The sequence below is a fragment of the Ornithorhynchus anatinus genome, chromosome 1, assembly GCF_004115215.2.
Source record: "Ornithorhynchus anatinus isolate Pmale09 chromosome 1, mOrnAna1.pri.v4, whole genome shotgun sequence".
NCBI classification, from domain to species: Eukaryota; Metazoa; Chordata; class Mammalia; order Monotremata; family Ornithorhynchidae; genus Ornithorhynchus; species Ornithorhynchus anatinus.
In genome coordinates, this window is record NC_041728.1 from 144937864 (window position 1) to 144951611 (window position 13748).

General features: G+C 42.1%; 1 protein-coding gene across 9 annotated transcripts in view; it reads right to left on the bottom strand.

Annotated features, from left to right (window-relative positions):
* Positions 1-13748, bottom strand: part of PEX5L (peroxisomal biogenesis factor 5 like) — a 288594-nt gene that overhangs the window by 60877 nt on the left and 213969 nt on the right. For all 9 annotated transcript variants that reach the window (XM_029066471.2, XM_029066450.2, XM_029066482.2 and 6 more), the window contains one exon: positions 2177-2272. In XM_029066471.2, coding sequence (XP_028922304.1) covers positions 2177-2272 — 96 coding nt within the window. The remainder of the gene's footprint in view (positions 1-2176; positions 2273-13748) is intronic.

Sequence of the window (13748 nt, forward strand, 5' to 3'; positions counted from 1 at the left end):
ATGATGGTGTTTATTAAGTGCTTACTGTTTCCCGGGCACGGTATGAAGCAGTGAGGTGGATACAAGCAAATCGAGTTGTACACAGCCCTTGTCCCATGTAGGGCTCACAGTCTCGGTCCCCATTTTACAGATGAGGAAACTGAGACTCAGAGACATGAAGTGACTTGCCCCGGGTCACACTGCAGACAAGTTAAACAGAGAAACAGCCATGCAAAGCAGCGTGGCTCAGTGGAAAGAGCACGGGCTTGGGAGTCAAAGTAATGGGTTCAAATACCGGCTCAGCCGCTTGTCAGCTGTGTGACTTTGGGCAAGTCACTTAATTTCTCTGTGCCTCACTTACTTCATCTGTAAAATGAGGATTAAGCCTGTGAGTCCCACGTGGGACAACCTGATCACCTTGTATCCTCCCCATCGCTTAGAACAGTGCTTTGCACATAGTAAGCATGTAACAAATGTCATTAGTATTATTATTATTTTATTGTCAGGATAAGAATCCATGACCTTCTGACTCCCAAGCTCCAAGTAGAAGCAGGAGTAGCTGCAGCTGCAGCGTGGCTTAGTGGAAAGAGCAAGGGCTTAGGAATCAGACCACATGGGTTCTACTACCGGCTCTCCCACTTGTTGGTTCTTGGACTTCTCTGTGCCTCAGTTACCTCATCTGTAAAATGGGGATGAAGACTGTGAGTCTCACGTGGGACAACTTGATTATCTTGTATCTACCCCCATGCTTAGAACATTGCTTGGCACAAAGTGTTTAATAAATACCATTATTATTAATAATATTAAATTATACCGTATAATTATACATTGTAATTATATAACAAACATTGTATATTGTAATATTACTATATTATAATTGTTATTAAATTATATATTGAAATTATTGTCACTGGCACCCAGACCCCCAACCTAAGGAGGGGACAGCAACTTTATTTCCATCTCAGGGCTGCCAGATGCCAGAAATGGCCCAGATGGCACGTCTCCTCTGAGAGGCCTTCTCACACTAAGCCCCACTGTTCCTCTTCTCCCATTCTCTTCTGCAAAACCCTGACTTGCTCCCTTTGCTCTTCCCCTGTCCCAGCCCCACAGCACTTATCTGTAATTTATTTAGTTGTATTGTTGTCTGTCTACCCCCCCCCCAACCCTGTTCCCACAGACTGCAAACTCACTGAGGGGAGGGAATATGTCTGTTTGTTGTTATATTGTACCCTCCCAAGCGCTTAGAACAGTGCTCTGCACACAGTAAGCACTCAATAAATACAATTGAATGAATGAATGAATGAGTCCTCAGAACCTCATGGTTTGGTTCAATTCAGATTCACCAGACTCAATATCAATCTCACAATACAAAATGCATAAACTGTTTCTATACAGACGCATTAGTCCATAGGGAAAGGATTATGATAGTTGAAGCCGTGGGAGCGAATGAGTTCACCAAGGGAGTGAGTATAGATGGAGAACAGAAGAGGACCAAGAACTGACCCTTGAGAAACCCCTACAGTTAAGGGATTGGAGGGGAGGAGGAGTCCATGAAGGAGACCGAGAATGAACGGCCAGAGAGATAAGAGGAGAACCAGGAGAGGTCGGAGTCTGTGAAGCTGAGGTGAGATAAGGTGTGGAGGAGAAGGGGATGGTCAACAGTGTCAAAGGCAGCTGAGAGGTCGAGGAGGATTAGGATAGAGTAAGAGCCATTGGATTTGGCAAGAAGGAGGTCATGGGTGACCTTAGAGAGACTCCAAGTGCTTAATACAGTGTTCTGCACATAATAAGCGTTCAATAAATACTACTGAATGAATGAATCAGTGAACAGGAACCCAGGGATTTTTATGCAGTTTAAAAAACAATTAAGGAAATTCCCAAGTCTGATTTCAGTAAATGATTTTACAATATCCTCAGAGTCACCAGGAGGCTCCAAGGAAACAGCTAATAACCTTTATGAAAATGATTTTTTGAAGTAACCACAGATACTATGCCAATGTGCTTTGATCAGAAGTTGATCAATTGTTCATTTTAAATGTATAAAGAAGAGAAAAGCTGGGCTTCTTTTATGTAGCTGTAAAAGAGGGTGGGTTCATGATAAGTTTCCCAAAGAATTTCATCATATATTTCCCACAGAATTTGAGTTTTGAACTTGAGTCTCTGAAGCTGTACAATAGTAAAGTGTTCAAAGAGTTACCTCAACAGCCGCTTTGGCCCTTTCAAATTCCTCTTCTAAGGAGTGGTTTCTAGAGAGTAATGCACTTCCCCAGCGATGTTCTTTGGTCAGTCGTGCCTAAAACAAATCAAACATATTGTGGGGTCATGGTCAAATCACAATTCTCATTATTGTTACTTTTTATGCTACCATGGCGTGGGCCTTTCAATTTATTTTCCCCTTCACAACCACACACCGTAATGTAATAACAAATTTTGTACTGTGAGCTGCTTTAATAAAGTCAAAGGGTTTTTAATTCCCTTTGGTGTTCTCTTGTACAGTATTTAGCCTGAAAAATTCAACCTTTTTGTTCCGAGTGGAAATCCAGAATGTTCAGTTTCAAATGAAAAGAACAGTTTAAAGTGGGTCAGAAGAAGAGTTCAGTGTTGAAATGGTATAGTTCCAACTGGATATAATTCATTCTCCCTTGCCTCCCAAATATTTAATAGATGGAGAAGGAAAATGGATAGGGACTGAATAGAAACTAGCAGCATTCATAAGACAGAGGAACTATGAAGGTCATGATTTTTGAAGGATACTTCATGCTTCATTTCAACATTTACTGTATTATATCCAGTGTGACCCAATTTAGGGGGCCTAAAGAGCCCTGTTAGGTAATTAAGATATGCTTCCTACCATCATTTAGAACCTCCCCACATAGTTGCAATTAATTTAGTTCTTAATCTCTGCATACTGCTGCGTCTCCCCCCCGGGAATGGAAACTCTTACTGGCTTTTGCCTCTCATTGTTCACCCTAATCCAGTCCAGCGAAAGTAGGTCCTACGTTTATTCATTTTTAATCAGGCATAATTAGCTCTTTGGAGCATCAACTGGACAGTACTACTATGAGAAATCACTGCTACAGAAAAGAAACTACAAAGACAAAAGTTAACCATCTGGATAAAAGTTAAATGTTTACTTTTTAAAATAATCTATATGGAGACAGAACTAAATATTAGCATCTAATACTTATAAACTATTACCAGGCAGTGCTGTTGGCTTGAAGCACTCTCTTTCCACATGTATGTATAAAGTTGCCCTTCCTGTTTGGTGAAGACACCACTGACGGTGAAGCTCACCTATGAGTTGCGTGTGTGTGGCTGAAAAGGCCGATGCAGTATCCCAAATCCGGGTCCCAATGGATACACAAAAAGGTTGTCGATTGTTGCACTGTTTGTACTTAATGCTTGTAACAGCCAGCACTGTTTTCTGTTTTATCTCTGGGTCTCTCTTTCCATACCACACTTTCACTCCAGGAGAGCCACTCCCTTCTTGAATGACAGCGTGTCACACTGGTCGGTTCTAAGCAATTGAGTCCCAGTTTTCAGCTGGGATACAGCACTGTCTGAGACTTTGTTTAACCTTCTTCATGCAATACAGGTCATTTATATATGCATTTAACACATTATCCAGATGTAGAAAGATACAGTATTTATTTGAGTATCAGGTACTTGCTAAAATTTTTCTTTAAAAATCAGGGAGTGAAAGCTAACAATTGAAAATGCTGGAATGGTATCCAGGTATGAAAACAAGGCCCTCACTCATTTGAAGCCCAAAATCAGAAAAAGGTGAGCTGATAGGACTACAATCTGATTTGTAAACTGCCACCGCAGCCTCTGAGATCCATCCCTCTGCAGCTGAGAAAGACTTTTTTTATGTTATTTGTTGAGTGCTTACTATGTATCAAACACTGTTCTAAGCTCTGGGGTAGACACAAGTTGATTAGGTTGGACACAGTCACTGTTCTTCATGGGGCTCACAGTCTATTTTTGGTTGAGATCCAATACCCCCGGGGCAGAGTTCCATGATGCCTTTGAGGACTTGGCCCACTACATCCCCAGCTATCATTGCACCCAATGCCACATGTCTCCTGTGTGACCTTGGGCAAGTCACAACTTTTCTAGGCCTCAGATACCTCATCTGTAAAATGGGGATAAGAGAATGAGCTCCACATGGGACAAGGATTGTGTCCATCCTGATTGACTTGTATCTACCCTAGTGCTTAAAACAGTGCTTGGCACATAGTAAGTGCTTAACAAGTACCATAATTAATATAACCCAAGACTCAACCATGAACAGAGGAGTACTCAATCAGTAGTATTTATTGGGTGCTTACTGTGTACAGAGCACTGTACTAAGTGTTTGGGAGAATATGGTACAATAGAGTTGGTAGACCTGATCCATGCCCAGAGGGCGCTTCTGGTCTAGAGAAGTAGACGGACAATAAAAGCACTCAATAAATATCAGTGATGATGATGATGATGTTATTTCAGGTAGGCAAAGGCAGGGTGTAAGGATATATACATAAGTGCCATGGGGTTAACTGGGGTTGGGACAAATATCAAGCACTTAAGGAGTTCAGATCCAAGTGCATAAACAAAATGGAAGGGAGAGAAATTAGGGGGAAATAAGGTGTTGACATGAAAGGCATCTTAGAGGAGGTGTAATTTTTATAAGGCTTTGAAGGTGGGGAGAGTGATGGATGATCTGGCAGATACAAATGGAATGGGAGTTCCAAGCCAGAAGCGGGATATAAGCAAGGAGTGGGTGGGGAGATAGACCAGACTGAGGTAGTGAGTAGGTTGTCAGTAATAATAGTTCATTCATTCAATTGTATTTATTGAGTGCTTACTGTGTGCAAAGCATTGTACTAAGCACTTGGAAAGTTCTAGTAGTAGAAGTAGCCCAAAGTCCTTGTCACCAGAGCTGGGGCTGAAAGGGAGGTTACAATATCTCAGCCATTCCCTCCTTCTCTTCCTTCTCCCCCTCCTCCTCACCACCAGAGAAGAAGGCCAATAATAATAATAATGGTATTTGCTAAGCACTTACTACATGCCAAGCACTGTTCAAAGTATTGAATACTAATAATGTTGGTATTTGTTAAGCGCTTACTATGTGCAGGGCACTGTTCTAAGCGCTGGGGTATACAAGGTAATCAGGATGTCCCACATGAGGCTCACAATCTTCATCCTCATTTTACAGATGAGGTAACTGAGGCCCAGAGAAGTGAAGTGACTTGCCCACAGTCACACAGCTGACAAGTGGCAGAGCTGGGATTAGAACCCATGACCTTTGGGTCCCAAGCCCAAGCTCTTTCCACTGAGCCACGCTGCTTCTCTAAAGAATTGGTCAGACCTTTGCCAACCTCTCCCACAGAACTGGGTGGGAAACTGACCAACTGAAAAGCATAATGTCCGGTATTCATTCATTCAATAGTATTTATTGAGTGCTTACTATGTGCAGAGCACTGTACTAAGCGCTTGGAATGTACAAATCGGCAACGGATAGAGACAGTCCCTGCCCTTTGACGGGCTTACAGTCTAATCGGGGGAGACAGACAGATAAGAGCAACGGCAATAAATAGAGTCAAGTGGAAGAACATCTCATTAGAACAATAGCAAATAAATAGAATCAGGATGATGTACATCTCATTAAACAAAACAAATAGGGTGATGAAGATATATACAGTTGAGCAGATGAGTACAGTGCTGAGGGGATGGGATGGGAGAGGGGGAGGAGGAGAGGGAAAGGGGGGAGAAGAGGGTTTAGCTGCGGAGAGGTGAAGGGGGGGTGGTAGAGGGAGCAGCAGTAAGGTATAAAACCCTACCACCAGATAACAATCCTCTATTTTCCTTTCTCTCTCTCTCTCACACACACACATATTTAAAACATCTGAATCTCTCTCTAAAATATACAGATATTGAAAGATTGAGAGACAACATTTTTATGTTGTTCTAGTGGGATCTCAGTCCCCTTTCTTCCAGTATTTTCGCCATTGGCTGAATATACAACAGAGAAACCCCAAAGTGAACCCTGGTCCCAGATGTTCAGGGAAGTGCGGTGGGAGGTAATAATCACTGGTAATTATGGTATTTGTTAAGTGCTTACTATGTGTCAAGCCCTGTACTATGCACTGGGGTAGATACAAGATATTCAGATTGGACATAGTTCCTGTCCCACCTGTTGCTCACTGCCTAACTAGGGGGGAGTCAAATAGGAGGTGCTGTGAGATTTCTATTGATAAATGTGCTCTTGCTGTCCTTCCCATGCCAAAAGTTAGGTAACCTGATTTACAGTTAGCTATGATCAGTGCTGTTTGGGTTTAAAAGAAAAATAACAACACTACAACTGTCAGCCCTCCCTCCTCAAATCTGACAGTTACCTTCCCCCCATTCAAAGCCTTATTGAAGACACATCTTCTCCAAGAAGTCTTCCCTGACTAAGCCCCCCTTTCCTCTTCTCCCACTCTCTTCTATGTTTCCCTGACTGGCTCCCTTTTTCCTTCCCCTCTTCCACCCCCATGTACATATGTACATATTTGTAATGGATTTATTTATATAAATGTCCATCTCCCCACCTTCTAGACTAAACTCGCTGTGGGCAGGGAATATGCCTGTTTATTGTTGTGTTGTACTCTCCCAAAGCTTAATACAGTGCTCTGCACACAGTAAGTGCTCAATAAATATGACTGAATGAACTACAATAGAATGAGTGAAGTCTCTATTTACCAGGACCACCCAATATTTCAACATGTCTCCAAGCAAGTAGCTTGGAATATTTCCCGAGGCTGTGAATTTTATTAGCATTTCGACATCCTGTTGATGACATTTGCTTTTATTAGAAGTTGCTTTTTCTAGTGAAATGTGATCAGTACTACAAAAGAAGTTTGATCTAACTCGGTTTCATTACAATCCCCAGCTACCAGTTCATCAATGTTTCATGATTTGACTTGATTATGAATCATAAAATGAAAAGGCCACCATTTATCAGGAAGAAGAGAGAGTCTGAAAAAGTCTGCTATTTGTTGGCATTACATTTTATGATCTCCCTTCAACTTAAAACAGGAAATTCCAAATAGCAACTAAAGTCTTCTACTGCTGTCCAACTAACTAGAACTTCCCATGTTTTTCTGAGAAATGGTAAAATCCAGATAGAAGCAATCCACTTCATGTTTTCAACTGTTTAACAGAAGGATACCTAAAACAAATGGTACTAAAATGAGGGTGTGTTTTATGCACAGATGGGTTATTTTTTAACTAATGCAAGAAGGAAAGGAAGAGCCTTGAAGCTTGAGTTTCCTAGTTGAAATCTGGGTAAGAATTGCTAATAGAGCACAGAATAAAACCAGCTACTTTCCTGATAATTTATTAAAAAACATAAGGCCTAATTACATTATAGGCAAAAGACAGTGGAAATTTCATCACAGTGGAAACATTAGTATGCATTTGTATTTGTTTACCTGTGAAATTCCAAAATGGTCTTCTGGTATTCTTAGAGACAATATGTGTGTCCACAATCATTTATCCTTTGTAAATTTCTTCTAACTTGAAACTTCATTACTTTATATTTTGATTTTTTAAAGCTCTGTGGTAATACACCCAGCCTCCTTCCATTGTATCACTTTGGTCAATCACTCAATTGTATTTATTGAGCACTTACTGTATTCAGAGTACTGTAATATTAATAATGGTATTTGTTAAGTGCTTACTATGTGCCAGGCACAATTCTGATGCTTGGCAGAGTATAATATGACAATATAACAGTCACATTCCCTGCCCACAACAAGCTTATAGTCTTGAGGTTTAACGTAACACTAATATAAATAAATAAAATAAGAGATACGTACATAAGCGCTGTTGATCTGGGATGGGGGATGAATAAAGGGAGCAAGTCAAGCTGATGCAGAAGGGAGTGGGAAAAGAGGAAAGGAGGGCTTAGTAAGGAAAGGCCTCTTGGAGGAGATGTGTCTTCAATAAGGCTATGAAGGTGGGGAGAGTAATTGTCTGTCAGATGTGAAGAGGGAGGGCATTCCAGTCCAGAGGCAAGACATGGGTGAGAGGTTGGCTGCAAAATAGATGAGATCGAGATAGTGAGAAGGTTGGCATTAGAGGAGCCAAGTGTATAGGCTGGGTTGTAGTAGAAGAGCAGCGAGGTGAGGTAGCAGGGTCAGGGTGACTGAATGCTTTAAAGTCAATAGTAAGGAGTTTCAGTTTGATGTGGAGGTGGATGGCAACCATTAGAGGTTCTTGAGGGTGGGGGGGGATATATGACCTGCATGTAGAAAAAATGATCCAAGCAGAAGAGTGAAGTATGGCCTGGAGTGAGGACAGACAAGAGGCAGGGGCATCAGCAAGGCGTTCAATAAAAACCAAACAATTCCTCAACTGAATTATATAAATTGACCATGAGTATATTACATCCTGAAAGAGTATCTGAGCTGAAAATTTTCTCTCTATTAACAAAATTGAATAATTAACACAAAGTGTGGAGAGGGAACATGTGTGTGTGTGTGTGTGTGTGGTGGCGGAGGAGGGGATGTATTCCTGACTAAAGTAGATGTATATTGAGGTATGAATCCCAATCCTCAAATTTGGAAATTTGGACATGTCAATGAAAGAGAATCTACAAACTTTGAAAATAGATTTTGTGACTTGGGGTAAATCACTTCTCTGTATCTCAGTTCCCTCATTTGTAAAATGGAGATTCAGACTGTGAGCCCCACAAGGGACAACCCGATTACCTCTTATCCCCCCCCAGCGCTTAGAACAGTGCTTGGCATATAGTAAGTGCTTAACAAATACCATCATTATAAGAGAAGAAGCTTGGCTTAGTAGAAAGAGCATAGGCTTGGGAGTCAGAGGATATGGGTTCTAATCCCGCCTCCACCACTTGTCTGCTGTTTGACCTTGGGCAAGTTACTTGCCTTGGGCAAGTCACCTGACTTCTCTGTGCCTCAGTTACCTCTTCTGTAAAATGGGGATTAAAAGTGTGAGCCCCACGTGGGGCAACCTGATTACCCTATATCTACCCCAGTGTTCAGAACAGTGCTCGCACATGGTAAGTGCTTAACAAATGCCGTCATCATCATCATCATCATTTTAACACAATGAACGTATGGGCCAAATATTCTAGATGGTTAAACCCACCAGAATGACAGGGAAAGCACATTCTGTACTGTTTCAATGTAGGAACTAGACTCCCGGAGTATGAAATCAAATGCAGAGCAAATTGAAGGTCATGTTAGCTGAAGCTCTAGGATCATCAAGTTGCATCAGGAAGCTGGTTGTGCCACAGAACCGGCCCACTCGTGTCACTTTTTGATAAACTAGAACACTCTGGGGATATTCATGCTATTTAAGTGACATAATTGGAGAAAGGCTAGGGATAGAATATTAATATCTTAGACTGTAAGCTCATCGTGGGCAAGGAACATGTCTTCCAACTCTGTTATACTGTGTCACATTGTACCTTCCCAAGCACTTAGTATATAGTAAGCAATCAATAAATATGACTACTTTTTTGGTTTGGTAAAATTTCGCCTGCTGTGGACTGAGAACTCTGTTATACTGTACTGTTCCAAGCGCATAATTCAGTGCACTGCATAGAGTTAAGTGCTCAGTAAATACCATGGATGGCTGGGTTGCTTGGCTGCTATCTATTCAGGCAGTTTGGAGATGAATGGCAAATAAGGTCACAACTGGTGTAAACTTTAGGATTCAGAAAAGAATCAGCCAAAGAGAATAAGATTAATTTGATATGTGTAATTGGACCCATCGGCTGCCTACACTTTTTCTCTACCAATTCTCTTCTTGAACCACTACAATTAGGATTTTGTGTTCTTTACTCTGAGACCTGTGTAGGCTGCTAGTAATGCAGATTGCTTCACTAGCAATCAATCAATCGTATTTATCGAGCACTTACTATGTGCAGACCACTGTGCTTGGGAGAGTACAATCCAACTGATTCGGTAGCCACGTCTCCTACCCACAAGGAACTTACAGGCTTAAGGGGGGATCTAGACATTAACATGAATATTTGTTACAGATATGTGCACATGTGCTGTGAGACTGAGGGTGAGGTGAATAAAGGATGCATATCTAAATTCAAGAGAGTAAATGAGGGAGTGGGAGAAGAGGAAATGAGGGCTTAGTCAGGAAAGACCTCTTGGAGGAGGTGTGCCTTTAATAAAGTTTTAAAGGTGGGGAGATTGATTGTCTGTTGGATATGAATGAGGAAGGAGTTCCAGCCAGAGGCCTAGGTGAGGGGTTGGTGGAGTAATAGATGAGCTCGAGGTTGGCATTAGAGGAGCAAAGTGTGTGGGCTGGGTTGCAGTAGAAAATCAGGGAGGCAAGTTTGGAGTGGGTAAGGTGACTGAATGTTTAAAGCCTATGGTTTTGTAGAAAAATGAACAAGACAGAAGGGAAGTATGGACTGCAGTGGTGAGAGACAAGAGGCATGGAGAGAGAGCAGCAAGGAGACTGAAGCACTAGTTAAGAGGGGTTAGGATAAGTGCTTGGATTAATTTGCTAGCAGTTTGGAAGGAGAGGAAAGAATGGATTTTAGTAATGTTGAAGGTTGAACTGACAGGATTTGATGACATACTGAATATACGGGCTGAATAAGAGAGATGAGTCAAGGTTATTATGCCAGGGTTATGGGTTTGTGAGACAGAGGATAGTGGTGCTGTCTACAGTGATAGGCAGGTCCCGTGGAGAACAGGGTTTGGGTGGGAAGATGAGGAATTCTATTTTGGACATGTTAAATTTGAGGTGTTGGCAGGACATCCAAGTAGAGATGTCCTGAAGGCAGGAGGGAATATGAGACTGCATAGAAGGAGAGAAGTCAGACTAGAGTGGTAGCCTGGGAATCATCCACTTAGACATGGTAGTTGAAGCCATGAGAGTGAATTAGTGCTCCAAGGGATTGGGCGCAGATGCAGGATAAAAGAGAACTCAGAAGTGAACCCTGAGTCACTCCCACAGTTAGGGGGAGGAGGCAGAGGAGGAGTCTGTGAAAAAGACTGAGAATGAAAGGCTAGAGAGATAGGAGGAGAATCAAGACAGTACAGTATCAGTGAAGACAAGCTTAGATAATGCTTTCAGCAAATGGGGGTGATTTACAGTGTCAAAGGCAGCTGAGAGGTCAAAGAGGATTAAGATGGAGTAGAGACTGTTGAATTTGGCAAGAAGGAAATACTGATGACCTTTGAGAGTGCAGTGCCTGTGGAGTGAAGGGGGTGGAAGTCAGATTGGAAGAGATCAGGGGCGAATTGTAGAAGGGAAAGCCGAGACAGCAGGTGTAGACAATTCAAGTTTGGAAATGAATGGTAGGAAGGAGATGTGGCAATAACTGGAGGGAGCCATGGGGTCAAGGGAGGGTTTTATTTTTTTGGATAGGGGAGACATAAGCATATTTGAAAGCAGTGGGCAAGAAGCCAATGGAGAGTGAAGAGTTGAAGGCGGCATTTGGGGAAGGAAGAAGCGAGGGGGGCAAGTGTCTTTTTAAGGCGAGAGGGGATGAGTTCGAAGACTTAGGTGGAGGGGGTTGAATTTGAGAGGACTTGGGAGAGCTCCTCTTGAATATTGCTGAGAAAGATGGGAAGGCCAAGGAGAGTGCAAGAAGAGGAAGAGACTGAAAAGGAGCAAGGAAGATGGGTTCAATTTTATCAATAAAGTGGCCAGATCATTAGGGGCAAGAGATGGGGGAAGAGGGGAGATGGGAAATTTAAGGAGGGAGTTAATCATCTGAAGCAGCTGTCCCAGGTAGTGGGCATAGAAATAAAGATGGAGGAATAATGTTGCTGGATGGAGGAAAGGGCACACTTAAAGCAGGTGAGGTTGAATTTCTGATTGACAAAGTTGACCTGGTATCTAGATTTCAGTTAGTAGCACCCTGCTGCTCATGCACAGGAGTGGAGGAGCCATACTGAGGAGGTGTTCTAGGGTTGTGGGTTAGTGATAATTTTGAGATACAAATGTGCTGTGCACACATTAAATTCTCAGAAAATGCAATAAATACTAGAAAAATCAATATGCATGGAATGTTATATAATAAAATAATTAGATTTTTAAAGTACAAGAATTGTGTACTTGGCGGATCTGCAAGGGAGACATCAGGAAAATATTTCAACTGATTGACTTTTAAATGAAGAAAATTCATTTTAAAAATGTCAAATGTTGAAATTACAAAATAATTAGATCTTCAAAGTACAGGAATTGTGTACTTCGAGGATCTCCTATCACAAATCCATAACTTTGGAGTGATAATTTCTATTTATCTCCCTCATTAAAACCATATATTCAATCTGTCACCACATTCTGTCAGTTCAACCTTCACTTAATTACCAAAATCCACCCTTTCCTCTCCATCCACACTGCTACCATGTTAATAAAAACACTTATCCTATCCTACCTTGATACTGAATCAGCCTTCTTGATGACCTTCCTGCCTCCTGTCTCTCTCCACTCCAGTCAATACTTCACTCTGCTGCCTGGATCATTTTTTCTACAAGAATGTTCAGGCCACATTTTCCCTCTCCTCAAGAACCTCCAGTGGTTGCCCATCCACTTCCGCATCAAATAAAAACTCCTCACCATTGGTTTTAAAGCACTAGGTCACCTTGTCCCCTCCTACCTCACCTTGCTACTTTCCTACTCCACCCAAGCCCCCACACTTCTCTCCTTTCATGCTAACCTTCTCACCGTACCTCAATCTCATCTATCTCACTGCCAATCTCTTGCCCACATCCTGCCTCTGGCCTGGAACATCCTGCTTCCTAAAATCAGACAGACAAGTACTCTCCCCAACTTCAAAGCCTTATTGAAGGCACACCACCTCCGAGAGGCCTTCCCTGATTAAGCTCTCCTTTCCTCCCCCATCCCCCCCGATTCTGCATCTCCTTGATTTGCTCCCTTAATTTATCCCCTCCTCCCAGCCCCACAGCAATTATGCACATCTCTGAAATTTATTTATTTATACTAACATCTGTCTCCCCCCTAGACTGTAAGCTCATTGTGGGCAGAGTATATGTCCATTATATTGCTATATTGTACTCTCCCAAGTGCTTAGTAAAGTGCTCTGCTTACAGTAAGTGCTTAATAAAAATATGATTGACTGACTGACCCACTGAATGTCTGTCTCCTTCTCTAGACTGTAAGCTTCTTGTGTGCAGAGAATATGACTATCAAAGAAAGAGCACGGGCTTTGGAGTCAGGGCTCATGAGTTCGAATCCCAGCTCTGCCACTTGTCGGCTGTGTGACTGTGGGCAAGTCACTTAACTTCTCTGTGCCTCAGTTCCCTCATCTGTAAAATGGGGATTAAGATTGTGAGCCCCACGTGGGACAACCTGATTCCCCATGTGTACCCCAGCGCTTAGAACAGTGCTTGGCACATAGTAAGCGCTTAACAAATACCAACATTATTATTAACTCTGTGGTATTGTACTCTTCCAAGCATTTAGTACAGTGCTCTACACAAAGCAGTATGGCCTGGTGGATAGAGCACACGCTTGGGAGTCAGAAAGACCAGGTTTCTAATCCGGGCCACCAGTTGTTTGCTGTGTGACCTTGGGCAAGTCACTTAACCTCTTTGTGCTTCTGTTACCTCATCTGTAAAATGGGGATTAAGACTGTTAGCTGCATGTGGGAAAAGGATTGGGTCCAACCTGATTAGTTTGTATCTACCCCAGCACTTAGAAGAGTGTTTCACACATAGTAAGCACTTAACAAATACCATCATCATTATCATCATCAAAGTAAGCACTCAATAAACACC